The following is a 25,046-nucleotide window of genomic DNA, read 5'->3' as shown; positions in this document are numbered from 1 at the left end:
TGACTCAGGGGGAAAAAAGTATATGTGTGTGTATTGAGACAGATATAGGGAAGGAGGGAGGAAGGAAGAGAGGGACAGAGAAAGCAAATATGGTAAAAAGTTAGTAACTGGTGAATCTACGTAAAAGAACATGGGTATTCAATATATTCCTCTTCCAACTTTTCTGTAGGTTTACAATTTTTCAAAATAAAAAGTTGGGGAGAAAAGCTGTGTAACAAATCAGCTTTAAAGAACAGAAAATTCAACATGCTTAAAGTGTAATGATCAGAAACACAATTCATCTCTAATATAAAGTGTCCGATTTTCTTAAACATACTTTACTGTTGCCCATTTCAGCAGGTGAGAAGCATTATGGTACAGCTGCTCTGAAATTCCTCTATGAGTCCTCAAGGCTTCTAAATTAGTTAAGTGAAAATTTCTTACCCAATTCAGATAATCAAAAACTTATCTAATAGACAAGAAAATATGTTGGACAACTCATACCCCTTGCACTTTACTTACAGCCTGGAACTCCACATATATCAAAATATGGTTTTAAAATATTCTTTAACAGAATTTCTGATAATTTCAAATGAGAGGTATACATGTTTAGCTACATGGAAGATACCTTATATGACTAGCAGACAATTCAGTGTATCTCCAGTGGGATGATTTATCATAAAGAAAGTCACCAAAAATTGTAAGCAGTCTGGATTTGTGTTTATTGAAGTCAGTAATTAGAGACATCTTCTTTTCCAGCACTAGAAAGCAAGGTTCCACATGACTGCATACTGCATCTGGACAGAACCACACCCCTGGACTAAGGCTGGTGGGGGAATAACCTGCAGTCCTAATTTTAAGTTAAAAACACCGATAAACCTAGTATAGAGACAACAGTGAACTTTCACTTACAGCATCAACATTGTTAAAGTCATGATGTACAGAGCAGTCACTTTCAACTTTGTTAAACTAATAAAACACATCTTCAGTTTAAATACTGGTTTAAAAATGCCAATCCAAAAAAAAAAGTGCAAACAAAATTAAATAATTCTAGCAGCATACCCGTTGCATTTTTAGGAAAGACCAATTCATGGCCTTTATTGTGGCCTTATCTTCAAGGTTGGGCTTATTTCTTTGATTTTTCCATTTTAAAGACAAACAGCAGATGTAACCACTACAATGTACATAAATAGTCATAAAATTATCTTTAACAGTCTACCATACAAGTGTATTCTGCAAATGAAATGAATTTTACTTTAAAAAGTAAAGGCTGTTTATTGTTTGGCCTTTGGTTCCAATGCACGAAAATCCCCAAATAACACAAAATATGCTCCCTCCTCCCACCCCCCCCTAAAAAGAACCCTGCAGCTCCCCAAAGTTGGTAGACTTTGGCAACCACTGAGCACATGACACTATACATCAGTTTCTTCTGATCCTGGGAGTATCCACTTGTTACGAGAAACTAAAGTGATCTCCAAGAAACCTTCCTTCACAAGACAGGTGTCTTAGCATTTCTTCGGTTTTAGTACATTTTATATTGACACAAAAAGTGCTTATCAGTTTAAATGATAAAAAATAAACAAAAAGTAAAGTTTTGCATTAAAATTTAAAATCACACTGTATCCCTCTTAGGCATGTGCCGTTCGAAGAATTCTTTCTCATTTATGAGGTCACTCATTTTGTGCTCACTGCCCCTGCCAGCTGCTATGGAGGGATTAAGTGACCCCATCATTCGTGTGGCCACAAGCTGTTTGGCATCTATTGGTCATTATACCACAACCATCATTCCAAGTCAGTTTACTGTCATTACCTGGAAAATCTGGTAACTGGAAGCCATAATATATTAAAAAAAAAAAAAAAACTGAATAAAAAAGGGGGGGAAAAAAGTATTTTCAACAATAAGACTGGCACAAGAAACACATTTTTATGTTTGTCAGAAAGGCAAGTAAATACTCAGCTTTCTCCTTAACAGTGTTCAGACCTTTACAGAAAAGCAACTCAAGACAGTCTTAGAGTCTTGTTATATAACATACGATATTAAGTTATGCCCAGTATGGTTAGTGGTCAGTCAAATCTGGTATGTAAAAGTAATGACATTAGGGAAGTTATGCTTAGACACAGTACAACAAACATTCATATAAAAAAAGTAAATTCCACATAAGTGAACTGTAGTTTTTCCCTTGATTTGACAACAAATGTTTTATATATTAAATTAATGGTAGTGCTTGCATTTCAATGTTCTGTGTCATGTATAAAATTAAAAGTGCCATTTTAAATCCATAGAAGTCACTTCCAGGATGATGGTGTGACATGACAATGTGCATGAATTTGCCCTAAATGGAAACACTTGAAACACTTATTTCCATAAGAAAAAAATGCTACAGTTTATGAAAAACATAAAATGAGAAATTTCCATTTTCAATATAAAACATTCACACTTATTTGTCCATCTGATAGCACTGATCAGACCAGGGAGCTAGGACAAAACCCTTTTGCATCAATGGAACTCCACGAAGGTTTCCAATGACCATAAGGCAGGGACTGGTGTAAGCCAATTAACTGGAGTGTATTTACATTAAAAACCTCCTTCAAACTTTCTGTAGCACACTGCATTATGGTAAAATGAGAGGTTGGTCACCCATTCTCTACTAGTAGGCCAGCCTGTGGTAGTTAAAAAAAAAAAAATTTTTTTTTAAACAAAGCAGAAGCTATTTAGAAAACACAATTCAAAGTAAACTAAATTTGTAACTGCTGACTTAATTTAAACATACCCCACAGTGACTGCCCCACAACACACACGCGTGGAGCCCAACACGTCCCACAAGGACATGGCCTGGGCTAAGCACGTGAGTCCTGGGCAGCTGCCATCTTCCCTACCCCCATACCGGCTCCACCTGACTCAGGCATCCCCACACTTAACACATCTTTCATAAGTTAAAGATGCATTCAGAACAAGTCCAATTCCCATTTTGCTTAGTGCTTAGTTTGGAAATGCTTCTGATTTTAAGTCTTAAAAATGATTATTCGACTTCTACTGAACACACAGTATTTACTAACACTGCTCATCTCCTCCTCCTCCACTTCCTGCAACATTCAGCTTCCCTACCAACACTTCTCTCATTCCTCCTTTCAGCTCTTTCCTGGACTTTCTGCTACTTAATCTGCTTCCCAAGAACAAGTGAATCTGTTAACATGCAACTGATCAATGACTTCCTGGTCTCGTTGGCTCCACCCTGAAAGTAAGTGGGCCCTCTTTCTCTCCATCTACCTTCCCCTCCCCAAGAAGCCCAGCTGCACTTGCTGCCCATGAGAGAGCCACATGCCTGAGAGTCCAAGGGTTATCCTTCACAAAGGGGTCTGACACATAACCTTCCTAAAGGTGCATTTCACACTCGGACAAGCCAATGAAGTTTTTTTTTTTTTTTTTTAAGTTCATCTCCCCTGCCCCAAAAAACTGATAGCATGTGCCATATCAGAAAAATCCTGGTCTTATCGAGCAGATCAATATAGTTATTTGGTCATTTTACATATGCACTTTTTAAGGAGGATCAGGCTTCATTTTCTGTTGAAGAGTTTGTTACCATGGAGTCTGGTTTTCGAGTCATTCTATCCAGTTCTTCCTGAACATTTGTCAACACAGTCTTTTGTCCTTTAAAGAAAAAAAAAAGCAGCAGTGATGAGAGCAGAAAAAAAAATTTTTTTTAAGTAACATTTAAAATTATACAGATTTCAAAAAAAAATTATACAGATTTGTACAATAATTTTTGGTGATAATAATTCCAATAAGAATGAGGAAAGTCTTTTTTCATTGCAATGGTTATAAGGAGACAGACTCTAATTCAGTCCTTAATTCCAAATGCCACAGGTCTGGGCTCCCCAGCTACATTACTGCCCCCTGCCTGGGGATGCCTTTGTGCCAAACACAAAGGCCTTTCTGAAAACCCTCTCACCCCTATGCACTCTCATCACCATCTTCCTAGAGGTGGTATTTGAGTTTCTGGCATGCAGCAAACGACTTTCTGTGCCTCAGACAGAACAGGTGTTTATGTTTTGTTACTAATTACAACTGACTCACATGGATATCCTGGAACACCATATTTCAATAAGAATATAAGACTAAGGTTGGCCATTTCGATACAGCACAAAGTTGGCACACATATTTTTTGTTGTTGAACACTAACTGGGGCCTAGAAGTGACCCCTATTTCCTCCCAGAGAATACCAGTTTATAGCCTGGGCCAACAGATCAGACAGACTCTGAGTCTCCAAGAACTCCAGAGCACCTGAAGGCACAGGCTGACCTGACGATGGGAGTGATTTCCTGAGGGTTTCCTTTGATTGGAAAATACCAATTAAGGAAAATACTGTATTAATATTACTTATAGCCAATGGAAAATTAAAACCCTTTGGAAATGGCCTCAAGCTTTCTGGGAAAATTTGTAATTCCCAAGGAACCTGGTTCTTTTGTTTCAGAGACCTCCAAGACATAGACTTGCCCTATGTGCCCACATGGAAGAACAGATGGGTGGGCTGTCACAGGGATGTCTATGTGTGACAAGGGTGGGGAGCTTCATGGAGGAGAAAATGACGACCCTCCAGTGAGACAGTGAGGGTTCACAGGCAGCTGACAGCAAGACTGGAGGCAGTAGAGTGAGCAAAATCCTTATAAAGCAACACAAAATATTAAAGACTAAATAAAATGTCAATGGTACACTCTAGACCATGACTTCCAATGGACAGAACTTCTACACCTGGGCCATGTACTGGGTTGACCAAAAAGTTCGTTCCATAAGATGTTACAGAAAGACCCGAACGAACTTTTTGGTCAGCCCAATATTTAGGCTCTTACCTCAACTCACCCAACAGTCAGTTCTTGAGAACCTGAATATACATAAATCCCACCTTAAATGTACCAAGAAACATGCATGGTAATAAGGTAATCCTACTGTAAAGTATACTGCTCAGTATAAGGTGGAAATCTGTTCAGAACATCAAGGGGTCTGCAGGTCAGTGAAAGCAGACACTCCTGTCCACCACCCCACCTTCCAGCACTCCTCGATCACAAGGGTCCTAAGTCTTTGGGGGCCCTTCAGTACCTGACTTCTTGGCTGTGCCCTGCACCCCACCAGCACCAGGACTTCCAGGAGAGCCTGTTTTTTTACTCAACAGACTATTGAAGAAGCTGGCCAACACCCCTTCACTTGCTGCATTATCTAAGGAAACATTAAGAAAAAAAGCATCACACAAACTGAATGACCCAATTAAACAGCAACAAACTACTTTTCAGCTTGGAATTATCCATTTGTGGTTATGATCTTCCTAGGATGCTGAGCAGATTCATTCACTATGATGCCTTTATACATTGCCACTGCTAAGGCTGATTATGTGTTAGCATAATTAATAAGTGGAAACCTGTTTAGATTTCCCACCTGTTCAGAGGCATAATAGATAACCCTGTGCTCCACATCATCTCCCTGTCCATGGGGCAGTGTTTTTCAAAGTTTTATAAGCCCATAACATTCCAAAGCTGCTGTGAAAAGCTCTCATTCAGAATAGAAGACAGTCATCGAACATGCAAGAATTAAATACAATTTGAGGGTTTTACTGCAGCCAACATCTTGGGGTATTATTAAGTCACTGGGGTAAGGGCTACTTAAACTAGTAAGTAACTGAGCTTGACAAAACAAGTGACAATTCATAAATGGTAATAATATAAACCTAATAAGCAACAAAACCGAGAACTCAAAATATACATTTTAAAGTGACTTCTTATGCTGTATTCTTCTCTGAATATAGAGGCCTAACCAAGGTCTTACACAAAGCCAGGTGCAAGGGCCACCAATTCCAACAAAGGAAGAGGCCTTGGTCTCTGCCAACCATGAACTCCCTCTCTCAGAGAGAGGAAGTGGGAAGCAGCCCTTCTTGGGAAAGAAAACAGCTCAGCTGCCTTGAGTCTCCACCTTCCAAACCCAGCTACTCAGCCCCTAAAGTAGGAATGAGGCCTAGGACTAAACCACTCTCCAAAGAGACAGGATACATACTTTTGATGTTTGGGTCCGGCTTCTTTACTGACGTGCCTGGGGAGGCACTAGGCACGCTGGTTGGCCCTCCCCGGCCCTGGGTTCTTGGAGAGCCAGAGGGTCCTCTTGCAGGGGATTCCTAAGTCCAAAACCAGCCCAAGTCACACACAGGCATAAAAATAACAGAAAGTACATATTCCAAAATTGAAGACATGCTTCTGCAGGGTATTTTTCACAGTCTAGGGAGAAGGGTGGCAGGAATGGGAGTTTGTGCCCAGCTCAGTCCCTTTTATAGATCCCAATTTCTCCTGAGAGAAGAGATACCAAGATAACAAGACCCATTCACTCTAATTCCCAGAGCTGTATTCGTTCATCAGATGTTTTCTGAGTTCCTAACATGTTCCTGGCCCTGGGCTTTTAGGGGGACCAAATTCCCTCTGAATACACAAAAGCTCACACAAATATAAGCTCTCACAAATAATGGTATAAAGTTTGAAGACATGACATTGGGCCTTGACCCTCTGTTTAGTTTAAGGTACTCACGGAGGCTCTCGTGGGCGTGGCTGGCTGCTTGGCAAGGAGTGACTGTAAAGAGAGGGACACACCGACCATTAACCAAGGCCTGCAGAGTGTACTGAAGGTCCGGAGAAACACTTCCAAGTATTCCACTAGAGGGCACCATTAACAACAACCAAGTCAGAGGTTCTACACTATAAATGCAAAATATTTAAATTGAGCAATTTGGTATATGGTGAACAAAAAATACTCCCGTAACCAGTTTTGAAACTAAAGAAGGAGAGCACAAAAGGAAAAGTTGGCAAAAAAAAAAATCAACGCCCCCTGCTGACCTGCCTGCATCATCAGGCAAACCCGTGACGTGTCTAACGCCACTCTCAGTGATATAGAAAGGTGGGACTGGGTCTGCATTCTGAACTGTCAGCTTGGGTTTACTCTCCTCACCTACAAAATGTGTATATCAGCTCACCTGCCTTCACGCACAGGGCTGTGTGGGGCTATGTGAACTAACGAAGTGAGGTCAGAGCGTTTGGTAAACTGTCAACATGGGAAATACTATGCCAGAAAATCTACACTTGCAGACAAAACAGGTACTTAATAAGATACTAAGCCTATCACTGTAGGAGAATCTGCAAGGCAGGAAGGGGATCCCCTGAGGGGCCCCTACCCTGTACCAATCCTAGAAATGGGAGAGAACAAGAACTGGTGGCAACCCCTTTGTCCCTGCAAGCTCTTTGTGATACCCCCGCCTCATGCCAGGGAGCTGGTTTCATTCGTGAGAAGGCCTCTGCTCTGGCCTCACTGTTCTTCTTACCTGTTGCTTCATTAGGAACACCTGCTCATCTTCTGCTGCCAACTCTTTGTCGTGGACCAGCTGTGAAGTGAAGTGACACATTCATTTGTGGTCATACACCAAGAATACCCCCAACTACTTGTCAAAATTCATGCTGAAAGGAGAATCTTGTGCTCATGTCTCAACGTGGGTTTGGGGAGTCCCTGCGGAGACTGCAGGGGTCAAGTCTTTCTAGCCTGGCAAAGACGCTGTTCCAAGACCAGCCCTGGCATATGGCCAAATGACATTTTAAAGTCTGGCAGGTTCTAAACAATACCTCCCAGATCCGGGTCTGCAGGCGATCACAGGAGCAAGTGGGATCTACTAACAGTAATCCAGAGGCAGCAGTGGCAGTCCATCACTCATGCCGTGCCACCCAGAGCCAATTACATAACACGATTTCATCTAAAGACTTTTTTTAAAAGGCCCTTGGATTATCTTTTTTTACCCCTCCCAAATGGTTCAATGTGTAAGACTTGTTTCTTTTCCCATGAAAAAAACCCTACAACTATTTCTTTTTTTTTTTTTTTGGCGGGAGCTGGTTTCATTCGTGAGAAGGCCTCTGCTCTGGCCTCACTGTTCTTCTTACCTGTTGCTTCATTAGGAACACCTGCTCATCTTCTGCTGCCAACTCTTTGTCGTGGACCAGCTGTGAAGTGAAGTGACACATTCATTTGTGGTCATACACCAAGAATACCCCCAACTACTTGTCAAAATTCATGCTGAAAGGAGAATCTTGTGCTCATGTCTCAACGTGGGTTTGGGGAGTCCCTGCGGAGACTGCAGGGGTCAAGTCTTTCTAGCCTGGCAAAGACGCTGTTCCAAGACCAGCCCTGGCATATGGCCAAATGACATTTTAAAGTCTGGCAGGTTCTAAACAATACCTCCCAGATCCGGGTCTGCAGGCGATCACAGGAGCAAGTGGGATCTACTAACAGTAATCCAGAGGCAGCAGTGGCAGTCCATCACTCATGCCGTGCCACCCAGAGCCAATTACATAACACGATTTCATCTAAAGACTTTTTTTAAAAGGCCCTTGGATTATCTTTTTTTACCCCTCCCAAATGGTTCAATGTGTAAGACTTGTTTCTTTTCCCATGAAAAAAACCCTACAACTATTTCTTTTTTTTTTTTTTTTGGCGGGGTGGGCGGGGGGGGCGGCGCACTGCGCAGCTTGTGGGATGTTAGTTCCCTGACCAGGGATTGAACCCAGTCCCTCGGCAGTGAAAGCGCAGAGTCCCAACCACTAAGCCGCTGGGGAATTCCCCACCTGCAACTCTTAAAGTGACTGATTTGGGTACCTTTCTCACAGGAGGTTTCACAATAAAGTCTTCATATGCATCTTCTGGCTTCACAGTTGTGAAATTTTCATGTAAAATAGCTATTTTCTTTTCATTGTCCCAGCCTGCAGGTCTAAAGGCAAAGACACAGAGACTGACTTGCTTTTCCTGGGACTGCCTTATGGAATACTCAGCACACTCCAGGTTAGAGAGGACTCCCGGCTGAGATCCTTTCCCACAAGTTCTGGTCTGCAGTTGCTGCGCCGGCAGACAAGCCAATATTCACTGCAAGTGTAGTCCATCAGCTCAACCTCACAGGTCCTGCTCCATACTGAGTTCACAAGGCCCAAGGCCTAAGGAGCCAGAGTGAGATCTTACTGACTATACATGCTGACCCACAGGAAGTGTTCAGAGCTTTTCCACAACTCTGCCGAGAAGAACAAGGACACAATGGGGCCCTGTTCTGACAGAGTGGAGAATACAGAGCAACACATAGGATAGAGCTCAGGATAGGGCTGTTTCTCTGAGAACTCTTCTGACAACAGTTTTCTTATGGATTGGTTAACTTTACTGATGTGTGAATATGTATCCTGGAGCCAAGGGGAGTAGCAGGACCTGCACTATCCTGGGCCTCAAACCAGAGGGACACAAGGGGTTCTTGAGGATCCTATGTGGGAGCTGCCCAGCTTGACATCGCAGGGCAGGATGGCACCCAGGTTCCATTAAGCTAAGCTGCAGCCTAGGGTAAGGAACAATTGTAAAATGCCCTACATGACATGTATCTAGAAGCTCTAAAAGATGGCAACTGATTGTTCCCACAGGCTTCTCATTCTCCATCCAACTCCTGCTCCACAGCTCTAGAACCAAGAAGGTGCTTAGCCAGGGCTCTCCACCCCAATGGCTCCGACGACTTCACCGGCTCCCCAACAGGCAACTACCAACAGGACCAAAGGTGCAAAGGGACAGAGCATGACCAAGATACTGTCATGACCCGTGTCACCTTCAGAAGCTCTGAGCTGCTTCTCCACTCCAGACCAGCCCTGAACACATCCAGTCTCCCTGATCTTCCCTCTCCTCAGGATGACAAGGGATTTGGGTACTGACTGACTCCAAAAGCATACCACTCACTGAGAGCTTGTGGCTTTGGTGCTGGCCTGACTGCTCTAGACAACGATTCTCTAAAATCAGTCTCAGTCTCTATGTCTGCTGTCTGGGAAGAGCCCAAGTGAGGCTCTCCCTAAATGTTGAGGAGGCAGCCTATTCGGTCCCGAGAGCTCTCGGCTTTCACACCTTCAGTCTTCTCCCAGACTCTCCCACCCTTCCACTCCTTCTGGCCTGCCTGGGATGCACCACTCACCCTCCCAGCATCACTCCTCTGCTCTCCCTGCCACATTGCCTCTACTACCCCAGTACTGCCCTACCCCTCCTCGGCTGTGTGTGTCCACTAAAGTGCCATGTGCAGGGACCACATCTCATTCATTTCTGCCCTCAGCATAGAACCTGGTCTCCGAGGAAGTGCTCAGTATTTGCTGAACGAACTGTAATTCTTTCTTAAGAGGATATCTAAGCCTAAAAGCATGATACTAGCACAAATCCTCTCAGGGACCACACCTTCAATGTTTACTTATGCATGCACAACACTCACCATTCTCCACTGAGAGAATGACACCAATTAGGACTAACAGGTATCCAAGTCTCTGCCCAGGACAATCAGCCCCAGTGGCTCCTCAAATGTGAAACACCGGAAACACAACAGGCGTTCAGTACAGCCAAAGCCCAAGCTGATGGGGCGCGAGGGAGGGCGTAGGCAGTCATCCCTGCCAATGGATGCCAATAAACCAGATGCTTCAACAGAAAACGTTCAGGATCCTCAAAGCGCCAATTCCCTATACTGCAACTCCCTCACTCAGCTGGTATTCTACCAGAGTTGACAGTAAGTGGCAAAAATGTTTTAGCAACTTGCTCTCAATGAAGAAAGGCAGCACCCCTAACCTCACTCCACCCAGTTCCCTCAGACTGGAAGCAGAATGGCAACTAATCTGGAAAAGAGCAGAGATGGAAAGGTGGGTGTATATATCCCCTATAAGGTCCAACTCCAAGCACTTTGCCCCAAGGTAGTAGAAAGCTGGCTGTATAAGAGAGAGACAGAGCCATCTTACTTGGAAGGACAGAATGTAAAGAGCAAATGTACCAGGAAGAGAAGTGTTTGAAAGCATCACCTATAAAGAACTCACATAAAAACTGCTTCCTTTTCCACAACTAAGGCAGGCGTGGTAAAGTGGAAACCATATGTTTTATGAACTATGTACTTATACAACAAGTCGAGGTTTTTCTCTTCCTTCACTGATGTGTAAATCAAGGCCGCTCCATCTAATCAATCTGCTTAAGGAAAACCAATTCACTGCAAGAGGAGACAAAAGCAAATACATACAAGCACAATCCTCAAAGTACTAGTCACAGGATACTCAGTTTTTGATCAACACACAATTAATAGAAAGTGTTAAAATTTTAAGAACTAAAAAGGTAATAGTAGCAGAAGAAGCAGGTCAAAAGCATAAAGCATGTTGATGATAGCGGGCCACGTAGTTCATTTCTGAACATGTAAACTATTGTCTTCCGACCCATCAGGTTGCGTCCCAAGCAGTCAACTTAATGGTTCTGAGGGTAGCCCAGGAAAACCCTCAGCATATCCAAGGTACACAGATTCTTTCCTAGACAGATGCCCACATGTGATCAAGCTGGTCATTAAGCAGACAAGAGCTGGGTACCTACATGTTATTGGCACCCTCCACTGAGCTGGACAAGCTTAAGAGCCCAAAGGAAGTAGTGGAACCCACCCTTACCCTCCCCCGCCCAGGATGTGGGATGATGGCACCAACTGCTATTGGATTTTTACAGAAACAAGACTCAAAAGTCTGCTGACACAGCATCTCTCTCACGGACAGCACAAAACATAAACATAAAGGAAACCCTGTAGCAGCCAAAACACTATCATGTTGAATAATTAACCTTTTCTATAAAAAAGCAAAGTTTAAAAAGATTTCCAAGATATGATAAAAATAATTTGCAATAAAAATATCACATATCAGCTTTCTTCTTAATACAAAAGCCTATCAAATGTACACCATTAAAAATAAAAAGTAATCAAAAATAGGCACAAATTATTAAGTCTCAAATTCCAACACAGTAAACTTTTAGAAAGTAAAATGATGTATACCACGGGTCCCCAACCCCGGGTCCACAGACCGGTATAGGTCCTCGGCCTGTTAGGAACTGGGCCACAAAGCAGGAGGTGAGCGGTGGGCAAGTGAGTGAAGCTTCATCTGCCGCTCCCCATCGTTCGCATTACTGCCTGAACCCTCCCCTGCCCCCCGTGGTCCATGGAAAAACTGTCTTCCACGAAACTGGTCCCTGGTGCCCAAAAGGTTGGGGACCGCTGATGTATACAATTTCACCCTGGCAAAAAACTATTCTGGATTCAGGAAGTACTTTATCTCTTTGAAGATGCCCCATCTGGAGGAAGCCTGGATTAGCACACACAGAAGGGAGCCTGTGCCCCTGGGCCCCAACACAGCGCCCCAAGGATACACTGGAGGCAGAACCTCCGTAGGTGTGACTGGATGAAGTCAAAGTGCTCGTCCCTGTAATCATGCTCCTTCTCCAGGACACTCACCGCATCACACTGCAGGTAAGATAGAAAGAGAAAGGAGTCATCTTTTTGCCTCTCTGCCTGCTAAGGATGGGAACATTGTCTTTGTCAGTAATAAAGTATCATGGCTTCAAAGGCGGCGGCCATGGGACTTCCCTGGTGGTGTAGTGGTTAAGACTCCGCGCTCCCAATGCAGGGGCCCGGGTTCAATTTCTGTTCAGGGAACAGATCGTACATCCATGCTGCAACTAAGAGTTCGCATGCCACAACTAAGGAGCATGCCAACCACAACTAAGATCCAGAGCAACCAAAATAAATAAATAAATAAATTTAAAAAAAAAAGAAGGCAGCCACAGCCCAAAGTCCAAGCGTTAATTAAATAAATAGACAAGAGTGAAAAGCCACTGGAGATTCTTCTTTCATCCTGGGCCACGGTTTCCACATCTATAAAGTAGGGATATGATAGCCCTGATCACCTCACAGTTGCTCTAAGAATCAAACAAGGTCACATCAGGAAACAGGCCCACTGGACATGGCTGTGCACTGCACACTCCACAGGGTTCCATTCTCACAGAATATGATGTGAATGGCACATGCTGCAGTTGGGCAACCTAGTGGCTCTGACTAGGATCAAAGAACTTTTGAAACCCCCCATTTTTTTGTTTGTTCTTTATTGGAATTTTATTCTTAATGCATTTTATTTATTTGCTGCACTGCCAAACCCAGCCAAGCGTACAATTCCCTGGCACACACCTTTGTGCACACCACCAACACTGGGATCCCCAGGTTATGAGTCAGCACGTTGTTACCAAGAGGCAGGGCAACATTTTCTTCATCAGGACCTGAGGTCAGAGGCCCTCTTCTCTGTGGGGAACCTTGACAACCTTCCTCAGGCTCAACATAGTCTTGAAAATCTTTCACAACTACAGGTGAAAAAGAAAAAGAAAATTACACACATACACACAATAAAAAATGCACATGCCAGCTTTAGAAAACTGAAGCAGGTAGTAATAAGCACAAAACATAAAGAGTTGTGACAAACTTCCTAACTGCATCTGACTTAACTGCAATATCAGGCATTTAGAGGTGGTGATACAAAACCCCAATTCTGACATTTTCAGTCAGTCTGAGCAGTATAACTTGAGAGCAGTAAAGATATTCCCCTGGTCATCTTTAATTGCATCTAACTCTTAACAATTAAACAGGTTTTTAAAAACTCCTAAGGCTTCAATAGTTCCTACTATGAAAAACAAAACAAAACACTTTTTTTGGGGCCACGCTGCAAGGCTTGCAGGATCTTAGTCCCACTACCAGGGATTGAACCCAGGCCATGGCAGTGAAAGAGCCAAGTTCTAACCACTGGACCACCAGGGAATTCCCAACACTTTTCCTGTAGATTTTACATTTTCAAATATTAGGATAGTTGAACTGTGTTACTTCAACAGACGTGACCACTAGAATAGGTTATAACTTATAAAACTCCTCAGAGTTCTCATCAGAACCACCTGAATTATCAAGAACATGCTGTTTCCATACAGCTGAGGTGCGTCCGTGCTAAAGAGCGAGGCTGGACTTGCCAGCACCATCTGCAGCTCCCCATCATCCTCACTCTTGTGGACTCAGTTTCATCTTTAGGAGATCCTGAGTCACATGTGTCACGGACCTGTTCCTGCCTAACACAATAAGGGGTGAGTGATATAACATCTACTTCTTGGCACTATTTTGGCCATGGGTGCAACCCCACAGGAGGGCCTTCAAGCTGAGTGGTCCATGGTTTTGGTTAAGGCAAGTGAACACAAAGTCCACAGACCTGCACCTTTTCCTGGGTGCTTTAAGGTTATATGTCAGGCCAGAGAACAAGGACATGGTGATTAAAGCTACTTCGAGCCGGCAGCTCTACTCTTTTACACACAACATGACTAAAGGACCAAAAGGACTTTTACTCTCATCCACAACATACTCACTGAGAAAACACAGACAACTAGATTCAAGAGAATCTAGAGAAAAGTGCACGTACTCTTCTTCACCCACAGAACAGCTTTCGAATATTTTAAAACAGTGAGTCCTAATTTACAAAGGCTTTAGGTTATTGTTATATAAGCTTCTGGAATTATCTGGGAGCACAATGTCTTTCATATAATACTGGGAAAAAACCACTGCCTAAACCCTAAAGCGCAGATATAACATTTCATCTCTACAACTTCCCTTTAATTAAGCTCATTCATATAATTTCATTGCCAATATAAATAATCTACCCATGGGACTTCCCCGGAAGTCCAGTGGTTAAGACTCTATGCTTCCAATGCAGCGGGCGCAGGTTCAATCCCTGGTTGGGGAACTAGGATCCTGCATGCCGTGTGGCCAAAAACAAACAAAAAATGCACAAAAACAATCTATTCAAGAGATTTTTTTTTATTTTTATTTTTTACCATCAGTGCAGTTTATTTCTTCAGATTCAATAAATGAATACTCAAGAGATCTTTACTGCATTGCATTTTGGACAAAAACAGAGAAGCGTTTTCTGATGATTGTTGAAGGCTCTTAAGAAATCAAAGGCTCCCACATTTTCTCTCTTTTTTTAAAAAAATCTGCTTTACTTTAGCTTTATGGAGCCAAGATTGACACACAACAAACTGCGCATGTTTAAAATGTAAATCTGATTTTTTTTTTTTCTTTTTGGCATGGCTCACGGCTTGCAGGATCTTAGTTCTCCACCAATAGGGATTGAATCCGGGCCACAGCAGTGAGAGCCTGGAATCCTAACCACTAGGCCACCAGGGAACTCCCTAAATTTGGTATTTTTGACACATGAATACACCCATGAGTCAGTACCACAACCAAGACAGTGCATTTATCTATCACCCCCAGAAGTTTCCTTGTACCTTTTGGTAATCTATCTTCCCCACCTCTCCTCAACACCATCCCTAACTCCAGGCAACCACTGATCTGCTTTTTTTTTTCAATACAGATTAGTTTGCATTTTCTAGAGTCATAAATGTAATTTATATGTATGTAATTACATTTACATATGTAATTATATTTATAATATAAATATAACTGAGAATATGTACTCTTTTTAGTCTTCCCACATTTTCTCTTTAAAAGCATTTTAACAAATCTTCAAGTCAATGAAAAATACAATGGCTTAACTGTCTGGGTAATATCTATAATTGCCCAAGGTCATGTGAGGCACTCAACGAGGCTTCCAAGACAGTGAGCATGGCAGAGCCTGGAACAGGTTACAGGTAAGCTAAGTGACTGTGGGAAGGAAGGCAGGGGTGGGGCAGCTCCAGCAGTCTGCTCCACGAACCTCCACTACCCAGCACGCAGTATAAACTCTGCTGTATTCTACATAGGCCATGATATGAAAATGGTTGGGAAACCCTGGGCTAGGCTATTCATTCTCTGAAGGAATGACTTAATTATGGCGATCCAAAAACAGTAGGAAATGCACATGTGTTTTTAATAACTCAGCATTTTAGAAAAGAAGTTGGAAGGCAGAGCAAATAGTCATAACAGAGGTGGTGAAAAGGAATGATAAAAACATAGTGAGGACTGTGTAATTTGGATAATAAAATGTGCATTTCCCTTAGGATACACACATACCACCGTATTAGCAGTTTCTCTCTAGGTGGTGGGATGGCCAGTATTTCACAGCAGGGGCCATCAGCCCACCAGGGGCTCCCCTTTAGCATCAGATGGGAGTGGCTATGGGAAGGAGACTGCAGAGCGCCGCCTCTTTCTCTTCTTTTCCCTCCTACCTCATTGATCACAGTTCTAAGAAGACCCAAGAGACTGCACCTAATCTTTTTCCTCTACTTGATAAGCAAGTGAAACCCCAGACACAAAGCAGGAAAGTCAAGACTAACCTACACACAAGCACCACCTTCTGGCAGCTTCAGGGGTTGCTCTGCCCTCCCCCTCAGACAAACCCTGCAGCCAAGCAGCTGCCACAGATTCAGGACCACTGAGGAACCTAATCCAGAAAGAGACTGGCTGGCCATGGAGCAGCTTTCCAAACTCAGCAGATTGGAGACTGGTGTTGGATCAGAAAGCAGGTTGGGTGACAGCCCTTTGCTCATTCAATACAATACCTAGAGTCCAATTAATCTGGAAAGTGGGAGTCCTCTAAGCAAGAGGATGGCCAACCACTTTATTAAAATGTAACCTAAAACTAGCACTAACAAAGGCACTCCTTCAACGGGTAACAGAAAGGCGTGAGTACCATTCCAAACACCTCAGAGGAAAGGTGGTGAACACACGAGAGGCTCTCAGAAGGTTAGCCAGAGCCATGAGGCACGGATGTGGTTCCAGCAATCGCCAGCCGCCCTCCAGTGTCCTCTCCTCTTCCTGCTTACAACCAAACCGAGCACGGATACTTAGAACACACGGCCACACAGACTACATTTCCTTAGGAAATGTCTCCTTAGGAAGACAGCAGGCACACACCCTTCAGCCCTTCTTTGCTTTTCCTCCATCCTGCTGCCTGCAACACAGATGTGAAGGCTGGAGCTCTGGTTGCCAAGAGGAAGAGAACCACACCCAAAGATGACAAAGCAGTAAGCTCAAAGGAGCCAGGGTCCTTGACTTGTCTTCCTCAAGATGCTTTCCAGGCCTGAACTGCCTCTGGATTTCATTCACAGGAGAGAGAAATAAAACCCAGTCTTGTTTAGGCCACTGTTATTTTGGGTTTGTGTCAGATGCAGCTCAATCTAATCCTAAGCAACACAGACATCAATGACTAAGACCACAAAATAAATTCAGTGTGTCATGGGAGCACGAGCTCCCCAGGAGCGGGAACCTTGTCTGCTGTATGTATCCCCAATGCCTTGAACAGATCTGGCACCAGGAAGACAGTCTCCCTATTTGGGAAAGAAAAATATCCTTGGCTCAATCTCTTCCTTTTTTTCTGTTTTAACAAATCTTTACAAGGTTATAACTCTAGGAAAACAGGTTCAGAAACTGAAATCTCCTGTGCATTAACCCACTAGTCTGGGTACGATGGTAAATGCGCAGCGAAAGAACAGCTCTTCAGGCTCTGAACTATTCTCAGAAGTTGTCTTTAGGGTCTCTATTTCAGGGGAAAAATAGGCTTTATCTAGAAAGGTCAGTGTTTGAGGACAGATGCGCTGAGCTGCATAACAATCACACGTGGGTGTCCCAGGAAACACACATGCACACAGCAAATTAAAGAATTCTAGGTTAAACTCCCTGGTTTAGCTAATGTAGTCAGGAGCAAGTGAAGTTATGACAGGAAGACACACAGCAAGAAATCTGATTTGAAAAGCACATCAAAATTTCTGAACCCTTCTGCCAGTAAGTTTGAAGATCCTGTGTGCCATGCTCCAGAAGCCCTCATTAATTCACTAAACGGAATGATGTCATCCCGTGGAAATAAGCCAGGCTAAGCCAAGACTGCCCTGGCCAAGACAGCACTGCTGCTGCCACAGCTCCAGCCCCTGCCCCTCCCATTTCCCTGGCAAGTGAACAGAAGCTGATGTAACTGCACAGAAGCAACGAAAAGGAAAAACAAGCTTCTGAAGCACATTAAGGAAAAAAAAACAAAACAAAAAGAACTTCCTTTAAAGTTCTCTGTTCTCAAAAGGGCTTGGATGCCCCGAGTCTTAAAATATCCTTTCATTTTAATGAAAAAAAAAAAAAAAAAGAATTTCTTATTTCTAACTAAAATCATATTTGCTGGGTCCCCAAAGGAACTAAGGTAGGAACTCAAAGATTTATCTTTTGTGGGTCTTCCTTTAAACTTGTCAACAAGAGGGTCCACAGGACCTCAATGGAAATACAGGGAAATGGACTCAAGCTGCTGGGATCCCAGTAAATCTCTACACCCACTGATACTAACTCAGCAGACCACGAGTTAACAGAACAGCAAAAAGACTCAAAGAACTGATCACATTTTGGGGGTGAGGGAAGAACCCTTATTATAAAAGAGAACCAATGAAAATAATAAGGAATACTGATTTACTTTCTTCAACTGTGACAGCTGAGATAAAGACTGCTTTGAAGACCTTCTGACTACTGAATCTACAAAAGCAAATCTGAAATAAATGGTGCAAACAAAACACAAACACTCTGTAAGGGAAGCTTTGCAGCCTCTTGACACTGTGAAAAGGAAGGTGGCTGGAACCATCCAAAAAGACGAGTGAATTTTCCAATTAAGAAAATCCTGTTTTACTTACACTTCCGTTCCAGCTCCCTCATTTCTTCTGGTGGAATTTTCATTTTATCAATGTGCTCACGTAAAACACTAGCCCATTTCTGTAGAGATTCCATCATAGTCCAAGGCCTAGACATGTCTGCAACAAAAATCACCAGGGTCTCCGGCAAGAATTCAGCAGAAACTGCAAATTTCAGCAGACCTTTGTGATACAAGTCTCCATCCAGAATCCACACATTGCAGCGTGTGTGATCTAAGAAAAGAAGTGAAGCTAAGTTACTGACAATGACCATCAGCACAGCTCAAAGAGCCACATAAGGAAGAACTTAAAGGTGACAGCCACAGAATTCCACACAGAACAGAGACAGAAATCCTAACCAGAAAAGGGTCCAAGTGCTCAGTGGACAGCAACTCTTCATCAAGGTGCCTTGTGAACTGTCTAAACTATAAAATTTTTTAACAACCATAATATACTGTGTCCACATCCAAAAAGATTCCAGCAATGTCTGAGGAGTAAAGAGTGAAGGACATTTTAGCTTTCAATAAGAATCAAAAGATACTAATAAAAGCTACAAATGTTCCCTGGACGACTGTGCCATAGTCTAAATAATCCATTCTTCTAAGGTATCAGCAATCTGTGAGGCAGCAAGCTGTGCCGAAGAGCCTGTGGTTAAACAAGCTCTTCTTGTGTCAGTCACACTAAACAGTGTGCTCACATACCACAAAGGGTGCCAAAGAGATAGGACCTTTGTATTTAAATGCCAAGATAAACTCATTACTTATATAAACTGAGATATGAATTACGGGGTGCCCGATAATATTAAGGAATTACACTTATTTTTGATATGATAATATGATTTTTTAAAAAATCCCAATCTTTTAGACATACATATGGAAGTAGTTACAGATAAAAAGATATAATGTCTGAAATTTGCTTTAAGATCCAATGTGGAGTGAAAAGAGAAGAGGGTGAGAGTACAGCTGAAATAAAATTGACCTAGAACTTTTAACCTGAAGGCAGGTGATAGATATATTGGGGTTCATCAAAATAGTCTATGCTTTTATGTAGTTTTGTTTTCCACAGTAAAGTTAAAAACATATACAGACAAATGTGCAAGTGCTGACATTTAATGAAGCATGTGATTCTCAAATTATATCTGGAAGATCAAACTGTAGAAGATAGTTCTCCAAATTAATAATATACTTTTTAAAAAATTTTAAGACATCTTTTTGAGAATTTTTTTAAATAAAAGCGCCATGAGGGAGAAATCCTACTATCAAAAACATCATTTCATTAATTTCTTCCCCAATAAATTGCAACTTACCCTTTAAAAACCTGTCTTCTGTTAGCTACCTTTTTTTGGATATAATCAATTCACTAACATGCTGTGAAAAATTTTATATTCATGACTTTATTTCAACAGTACAACAAAGGTATCTACATCTAGCTATACTTTCAAAACTCTAATGCATTTCAGATAGCGGTTTTGACTTGGATTCTACGAGTGCCTTCAAAAATACTGCACTGTTGGGACTTCCCTCTCGGTCCAGTGGTTAAGACTCTGTGCTCCCAACGCAGGGGACACGGGTTCGATCTCTGGTTGGGGAACTAAGCTCCTGCATGCTGCACGACGTGGCCAAAATACAGACAAACAAACAAACAAACAAATTGTACCTGAAGTCTACAGATTTTAATGTCTGCCCCTCACCAGACACGGTTCTTTTTTTTAGCCTTTCTTCCCACTGCCCACTACATATGACTCACCCATGTGCATGGAGATTACACATACCACATGTGGCATTAAATGGATGCTCCCAACCCTTAAGTCAGAGGTCCTTTGACATGCCATGTCCTACCACAAAACAAGGACAAGCCAGAACCTATTTTCTCTACCTGGGCGATTGCTTGCAAAATGTATATTTATAACCTAGTCACACCACAATAAAAAATACTGGAGCTAAAAGATGTTTAATTAACCACAGGTAAGGGCAACTCTTTCATCAAAGAGGAACTTGCAAGTAGGCAGCTTAAAAAAATCCCATAAATGCAGAGATCTAAGTTTTTAAGGCAACCTTAAGGAATCTGAAATAAAAATTAACATGTATTTTAACTCAAAGGTAAGTGAATATAGTTACTTTGATGCTTGGCATGAAATATGTTTATGCCCTTTTGAAACAAGCAGCTATAGCAATGTCAGAGTATCTACACCATGTTTCACATACTTTCAAAAGGGTACTAGACCTACCACCTGTCTCAAGCACTCAGCTACACTTGACACATGCCACCTCTCATTCTGTCAACCTACTAATTGGTACCATTGCCCAATATTACAAATGAGGAAACTGAGGCGTCGAGTGGTTAAGTCAGTCACAACTAGTTAACTACCAGAGTGGATACTGAACCAGTTCTGCCTGGCTCCAAAGCCCAAGTTCTTTCCACAATAATCATCAAAGACAGGAAGCAAAACACTCAGACATATGAGGCCCCCTAGCCCAGCTCAGTGACCCCTGAGTCTCAACCCTACCTACACAAACTCCGGTGGGCCTAGGTGGGCACTGGAAAGCCTCTGCTCTCCTTACACAAGGAGAGCCTTTAGCACCAGGTCTACCTCCTACCTTTCTTTCACATCCTTCAGAGAATGTTCAGTATGGCAAAGGAAGCCAGGGAAGAAGGAGCAGGAATAAAATCTTGGGGTTCTAAGGTGACGACTAAGTTAAGATTAAAGGGTTTTTCCCCTCTATTTAAATGATTCTTGGATCTTGAAGAATTAAGGTGCAAGGAAGGACCTGGGTTCAGCTTCTTCATTTTAGCAATAAGGAAGTGGGGGACCAGAGGTGGTGGGATTTGCCCCCTTATATAATCACCCCTACATCATGGTCCTTACTGTACAAATGGGTAAACGCAATTTTAAGAGAGTAATTTAATGAAGGTATTTCATCCTTACATGGTAACTTTTCTACAAATAAAAAAACCTAGGCATTAATAATTATTTACTTTAGAGCCATCCAAGATCTAACACAAAGCCTAAAAGTTTACAAAGGAGGTATTACTGACTAGTGGTAACCAAAAACCATTATTCCAATCCAACTCACAATCGTACTTATCACAAATTTAAATGATATCTAATCCTTAAAATAGGGCTTACCACGCACTTTTTTTTTTTTTAACCATGCACTTTTAACCATCCCAATTACCCAGAAGGTAGAAAACTATTATTATCCACATTCTAGACATGAGAAATTAAGAGAACATTATTACCTCTGAGCCTCTATTCTCTCCACTGGGGGAAAAAACAAAACAAAACAAAAACCCACAAGCAATCAGCATTTCTACACTGTCACAAAAAGACTCAAAACTCTCTTGTGAATTTCTGTTAAGCTTTTATACTCTAAACCACATCAATTTCAGATTCTCCACTAAAACCAGGCAGAGTAACAATGGTGCCCAGATCAGTCTGCCAAGTGTTTCTCTCATAGAAAAGTCCAAAGCACTTAAAAACTTCTTAGTTTCTTTTTTTTTTCTTAATAAATTTTATCTATCTATCTATGGCCATGCTGGGTCTTCGTTGCTGCACGCGGGCTTTCTCTACTTGTGGCGAGCAGGCGGCTGCTCTTCATTGCGGTGCACTGGCTTCTCATTGCGGTGGCTTCTCCTGTTGTAGAGCACGGGCTTTATTTAGGCACGCGGGCTTCAGTAGTTGTGGTGCACGGGCTTAGCTGCTCCGCGGCATGTGGGGGCTTCCCAGACCAGGGCTCGAACCCGTGTCCCCTGCGTTGGCAGGTGGATTCTTAACCACTGAGCCACCAGGGAACTCCAAAAACTTCTCAGTTTCTTACTTTTATGTGCATTTGAAACTTTACCCTCAGTCTCTCCTCCTAAGTAAGGGCTACCCAGAGCAGCAGGTAACAGGCCCATTCCTCATTTTGCTAACACACTCTGTAAAGAAAAATAGGTAAAGTCCTACAAAGAGATACACTTCGTCTATTCCCCTGTGACTAATTCTCTTAGACCTAAAGAGAAAATTGAGAATGCCTGGGCATGTTGCAGGAGTGGCAACCGAGGAGTCAGAGACTTGCATGGATCAATGCTTCACTCACCATCTCGGTCCTCGTCGTGGACACTGAGGTAGAGATACTCTAGGCCTCTTCCTTTTTTGCCATGCTCAGCTCCTTGAAGTTTAGTCATGAGGGTTGTTTTACCAGAACCATCTTCACCTATAAGTGATGCACGTAAGACAAAGCGTACTGCTTATTCTAGGCAAGGATGGGGAGTCTGGACATTCACACAAGGAACTTTCATGTAGAGCTTGCTACTGAGGCCTCACCTGTATTCATAAACAAAGCAGGACCTGCTGTAAGAGTGGTCAGGGTGGGGAGAGGTGATAAAGGCGGCAATTTCCGAGATCTAAAATGACAGTCTACTGCAGTCATCCTTACCTCACAAGGAAAGGAAGAAGGCAGGCCCGCAGGCCCTACCTATAATTTATAAGACACGCATCTGGAAAAGTGAAAGTAAAAGGTGGGGCTAGTTTCTCACAAAATAAACTTTTACCACAAGGAAAGCAAGAAATTTTCAGAATATAATTAACCTTAAAGCCTAGGGACTCTGAACTGAAAAAGTCTGATCCTGTCTCATAATCATAAAGAATGAAGCTGTTATTCACCTTTGATTTTAGTACATTTCTTTCATAAGCACCCTGAAGGCTAAGAAACTGATGAAAATAATCACAGACCTAAGCAAAACTCTTAAGCACTATCTTAGTAATTACCAAGCGCCTCCTCATCCCCCTCCACCCAGCTAACAACTCTCCCTCTCCCCAAAAGAAACCTTAAACATCAGAAAGAGCCACCACCAAAAAACACTACTAAGCACCCCTGGGATTTAGTAATATGGAATTTAGTAATATGGAATATGGAATACAGAACATGAGAACTGAAAGGCAACTGAATCCCACAGGTTCCAGTCCTCCTTTCCACCCCCAATGCCAACACCTTACTCAGGCCCTCCACATCCCATCCGGACACAGTGAGCACTCAGCCTGACTTCAGCACCTGCTCATTTTGAGCCACCTGCCACTCTGCTGCCAGCACCCCCTTTCTAAACACACATCTGGTGCCATTGATCCCCCAATTCGTGAAGACCTCTAAGGGTCTTCTGTTACCTGCTGCAGTGGTCATCAACTAAAGACCAGCCACTCACCTCAAAAACAGTGGGAAAACTACCCTCACAGTGATTCCTGTGAGAATCAGAGGATGGAGGTAAAATAAAAGGCCCTTGAGAATCGGGTGCCTTCAGGAAAAAGCATCGACTCTTCAGCCTTCCACCATCTGCCTCGAACTTACCTCATCAGACACCTTCCACAAGGAGGCTGTGGTAACTTCCAACCCCCCCCCCCCCTCGCCTTGTCACCTCTGTGTTCCTGCAAACACTAACCCTCTGGGCCCCTGCACGTTAACACCTACCCTTCAAAACACCTAACCCCAGACAGCATCAAGCCATATGATGTGCCCCAAATCATCTGTCTATGCCCAACATGGTGTAGTGCAATCACCAACACATCTGTGTCTCACTAAACTGACATTCTTGTGTAGTGTCTGAGGGATGTCTGTGCTGTCCCAGTGCCCAACCGACAGGTAAACGACCCACTCATCAAAAGGGTCTGCTGTATAAATGAACCCAGCCAAACTCCCTTACTTGTATGAGGAAAGGAGACCAGAGACGCTGAGGGACCTAACCCAGGTAACCCAGCAGTGAAGACTAAAATAATGTAGGAAAACTCCCTGGGGAGGACTCCAAGGCCTGCTGTCCTTTGCAGCGCCCCTCCCACCGTGCACCGCTCATCAAGATAGAGAAATGGCTCCTGTGGCATCTCCCCACAGCCCGACGACCCCCAGTCACCTCGTTCGCCCGCCTCCTCCGCTAACCTCATCTACTCTCTCCCCTCTCTACGCCCGCAGTTCGGTGAACTTCGAGACTATGAACGCAGGAAGTCAGGGACATTCAAAGCAAAGCTGATGCTGCGGCCAAAAGACTAAGGAATGTGCCGACGAGCCCTTGCCAGCATCCCTGGGCTCTCGAAAACGGGCACCGTCCTGACCTCGGCCGTGGTGGACTTGGCCACTCTCAGGCTGTCCAGCCAGGGTCTCCAGGCCCTCCCGGGCAGGCGGCAGGGGAGAGGAAGGCTGGCACCAGTGAGAGGGCGCCCGCCTCGCCCACCCCAGCTCCCCGGGCAACGCCCCGCCACCGGCGCTCACCGAAAACCAGGATGTTCTTGCCGGACGGCAGCTTGGACCTGGCGCGGGTGGACACCTCGCTCAGGATCGAGGACCTGTGGGGACAATGGCACAGCGGTCGGCCCCGGGGCCAGCCTGAACCTGAATGGCCCGCGACGGCCCGTTAAGTCTGTCCGACGGTACGGTCCGGCCCGGCCCGGCCAGCCCAGCCCGGCCGCCCCGCGGTCTCACCATAGGCTCTGGCCCTCCTCCTCCTCAGTGGTCAGGTCGCCGGCGGCCGCCACCGCGGGCCCGTTAGGGCCCAGCAGCAGCTTCTTCTCCACCCCCACCGGCGCCATCTTGCCAACTGCAGCCACAAAGAG

At 43.6% G+C, this 25,046-nt stretch overlaps 1 protein-coding gene across 2 annotated transcripts; it reads right to left on the bottom strand.

Annotated features, from left to right (window-relative positions):
• Positions 1-680: 680 nt before the first annotated feature.
• Positions 681-25,046, bottom strand: DYNC1LI2 (dynein cytoplasmic 1 light intermediate chain 2). Of its 2 annotated transcripts, XM_007457312.1 has the most exons (13): positions 24,916-25,046; positions 24,706-24,779; positions 22,549-22,665; positions 18,473-18,703; positions 13,029-13,198; positions 12,215-12,308; positions 10,861-10,996; positions 8,648-8,759; positions 7,936-7,995; positions 6,542-6,583; positions 6,020-6,137; positions 5,075-5,191; positions 681-3,628 (listed from the first exon to the last, which is right to left on the bottom strand). In XM_007457312.1, the coding sequence occupies exons 1-13, from the start codon at positions 25,020-25,022 to the stop codon at positions 3,528-3,530; spliced, it is 1,479 nt and encodes a 492-aa protein (XP_007457374.1). In that variant the 5' UTR covers positions 25,023-25,046; the 3' UTR covers positions 681-3,527. The 2 variants fall into 2 exon arrangements, with proteins under 2 accessions (XP_007457374.1, XP_007457375.1); XM_007457313.1 differs by lacking the exon at positions 18,473-18,703.

Source organism: Lipotes vexillifer, unplaced genomic scaffold (genome assembly GCF_000442215.2).
Source record: "Lipotes vexillifer unplaced genomic scaffold, Lipotes_vexillifer_v1.1 scaffold504, whole genome shotgun sequence".
Lineage (NCBI taxonomy): Eukaryota > Metazoa > Chordata > Mammalia > Artiodactyla > Lipotidae > Lipotes > Lipotes vexillifer.
This window is presented reverse-complemented; position numbering and strand designations above follow the sequence as displayed.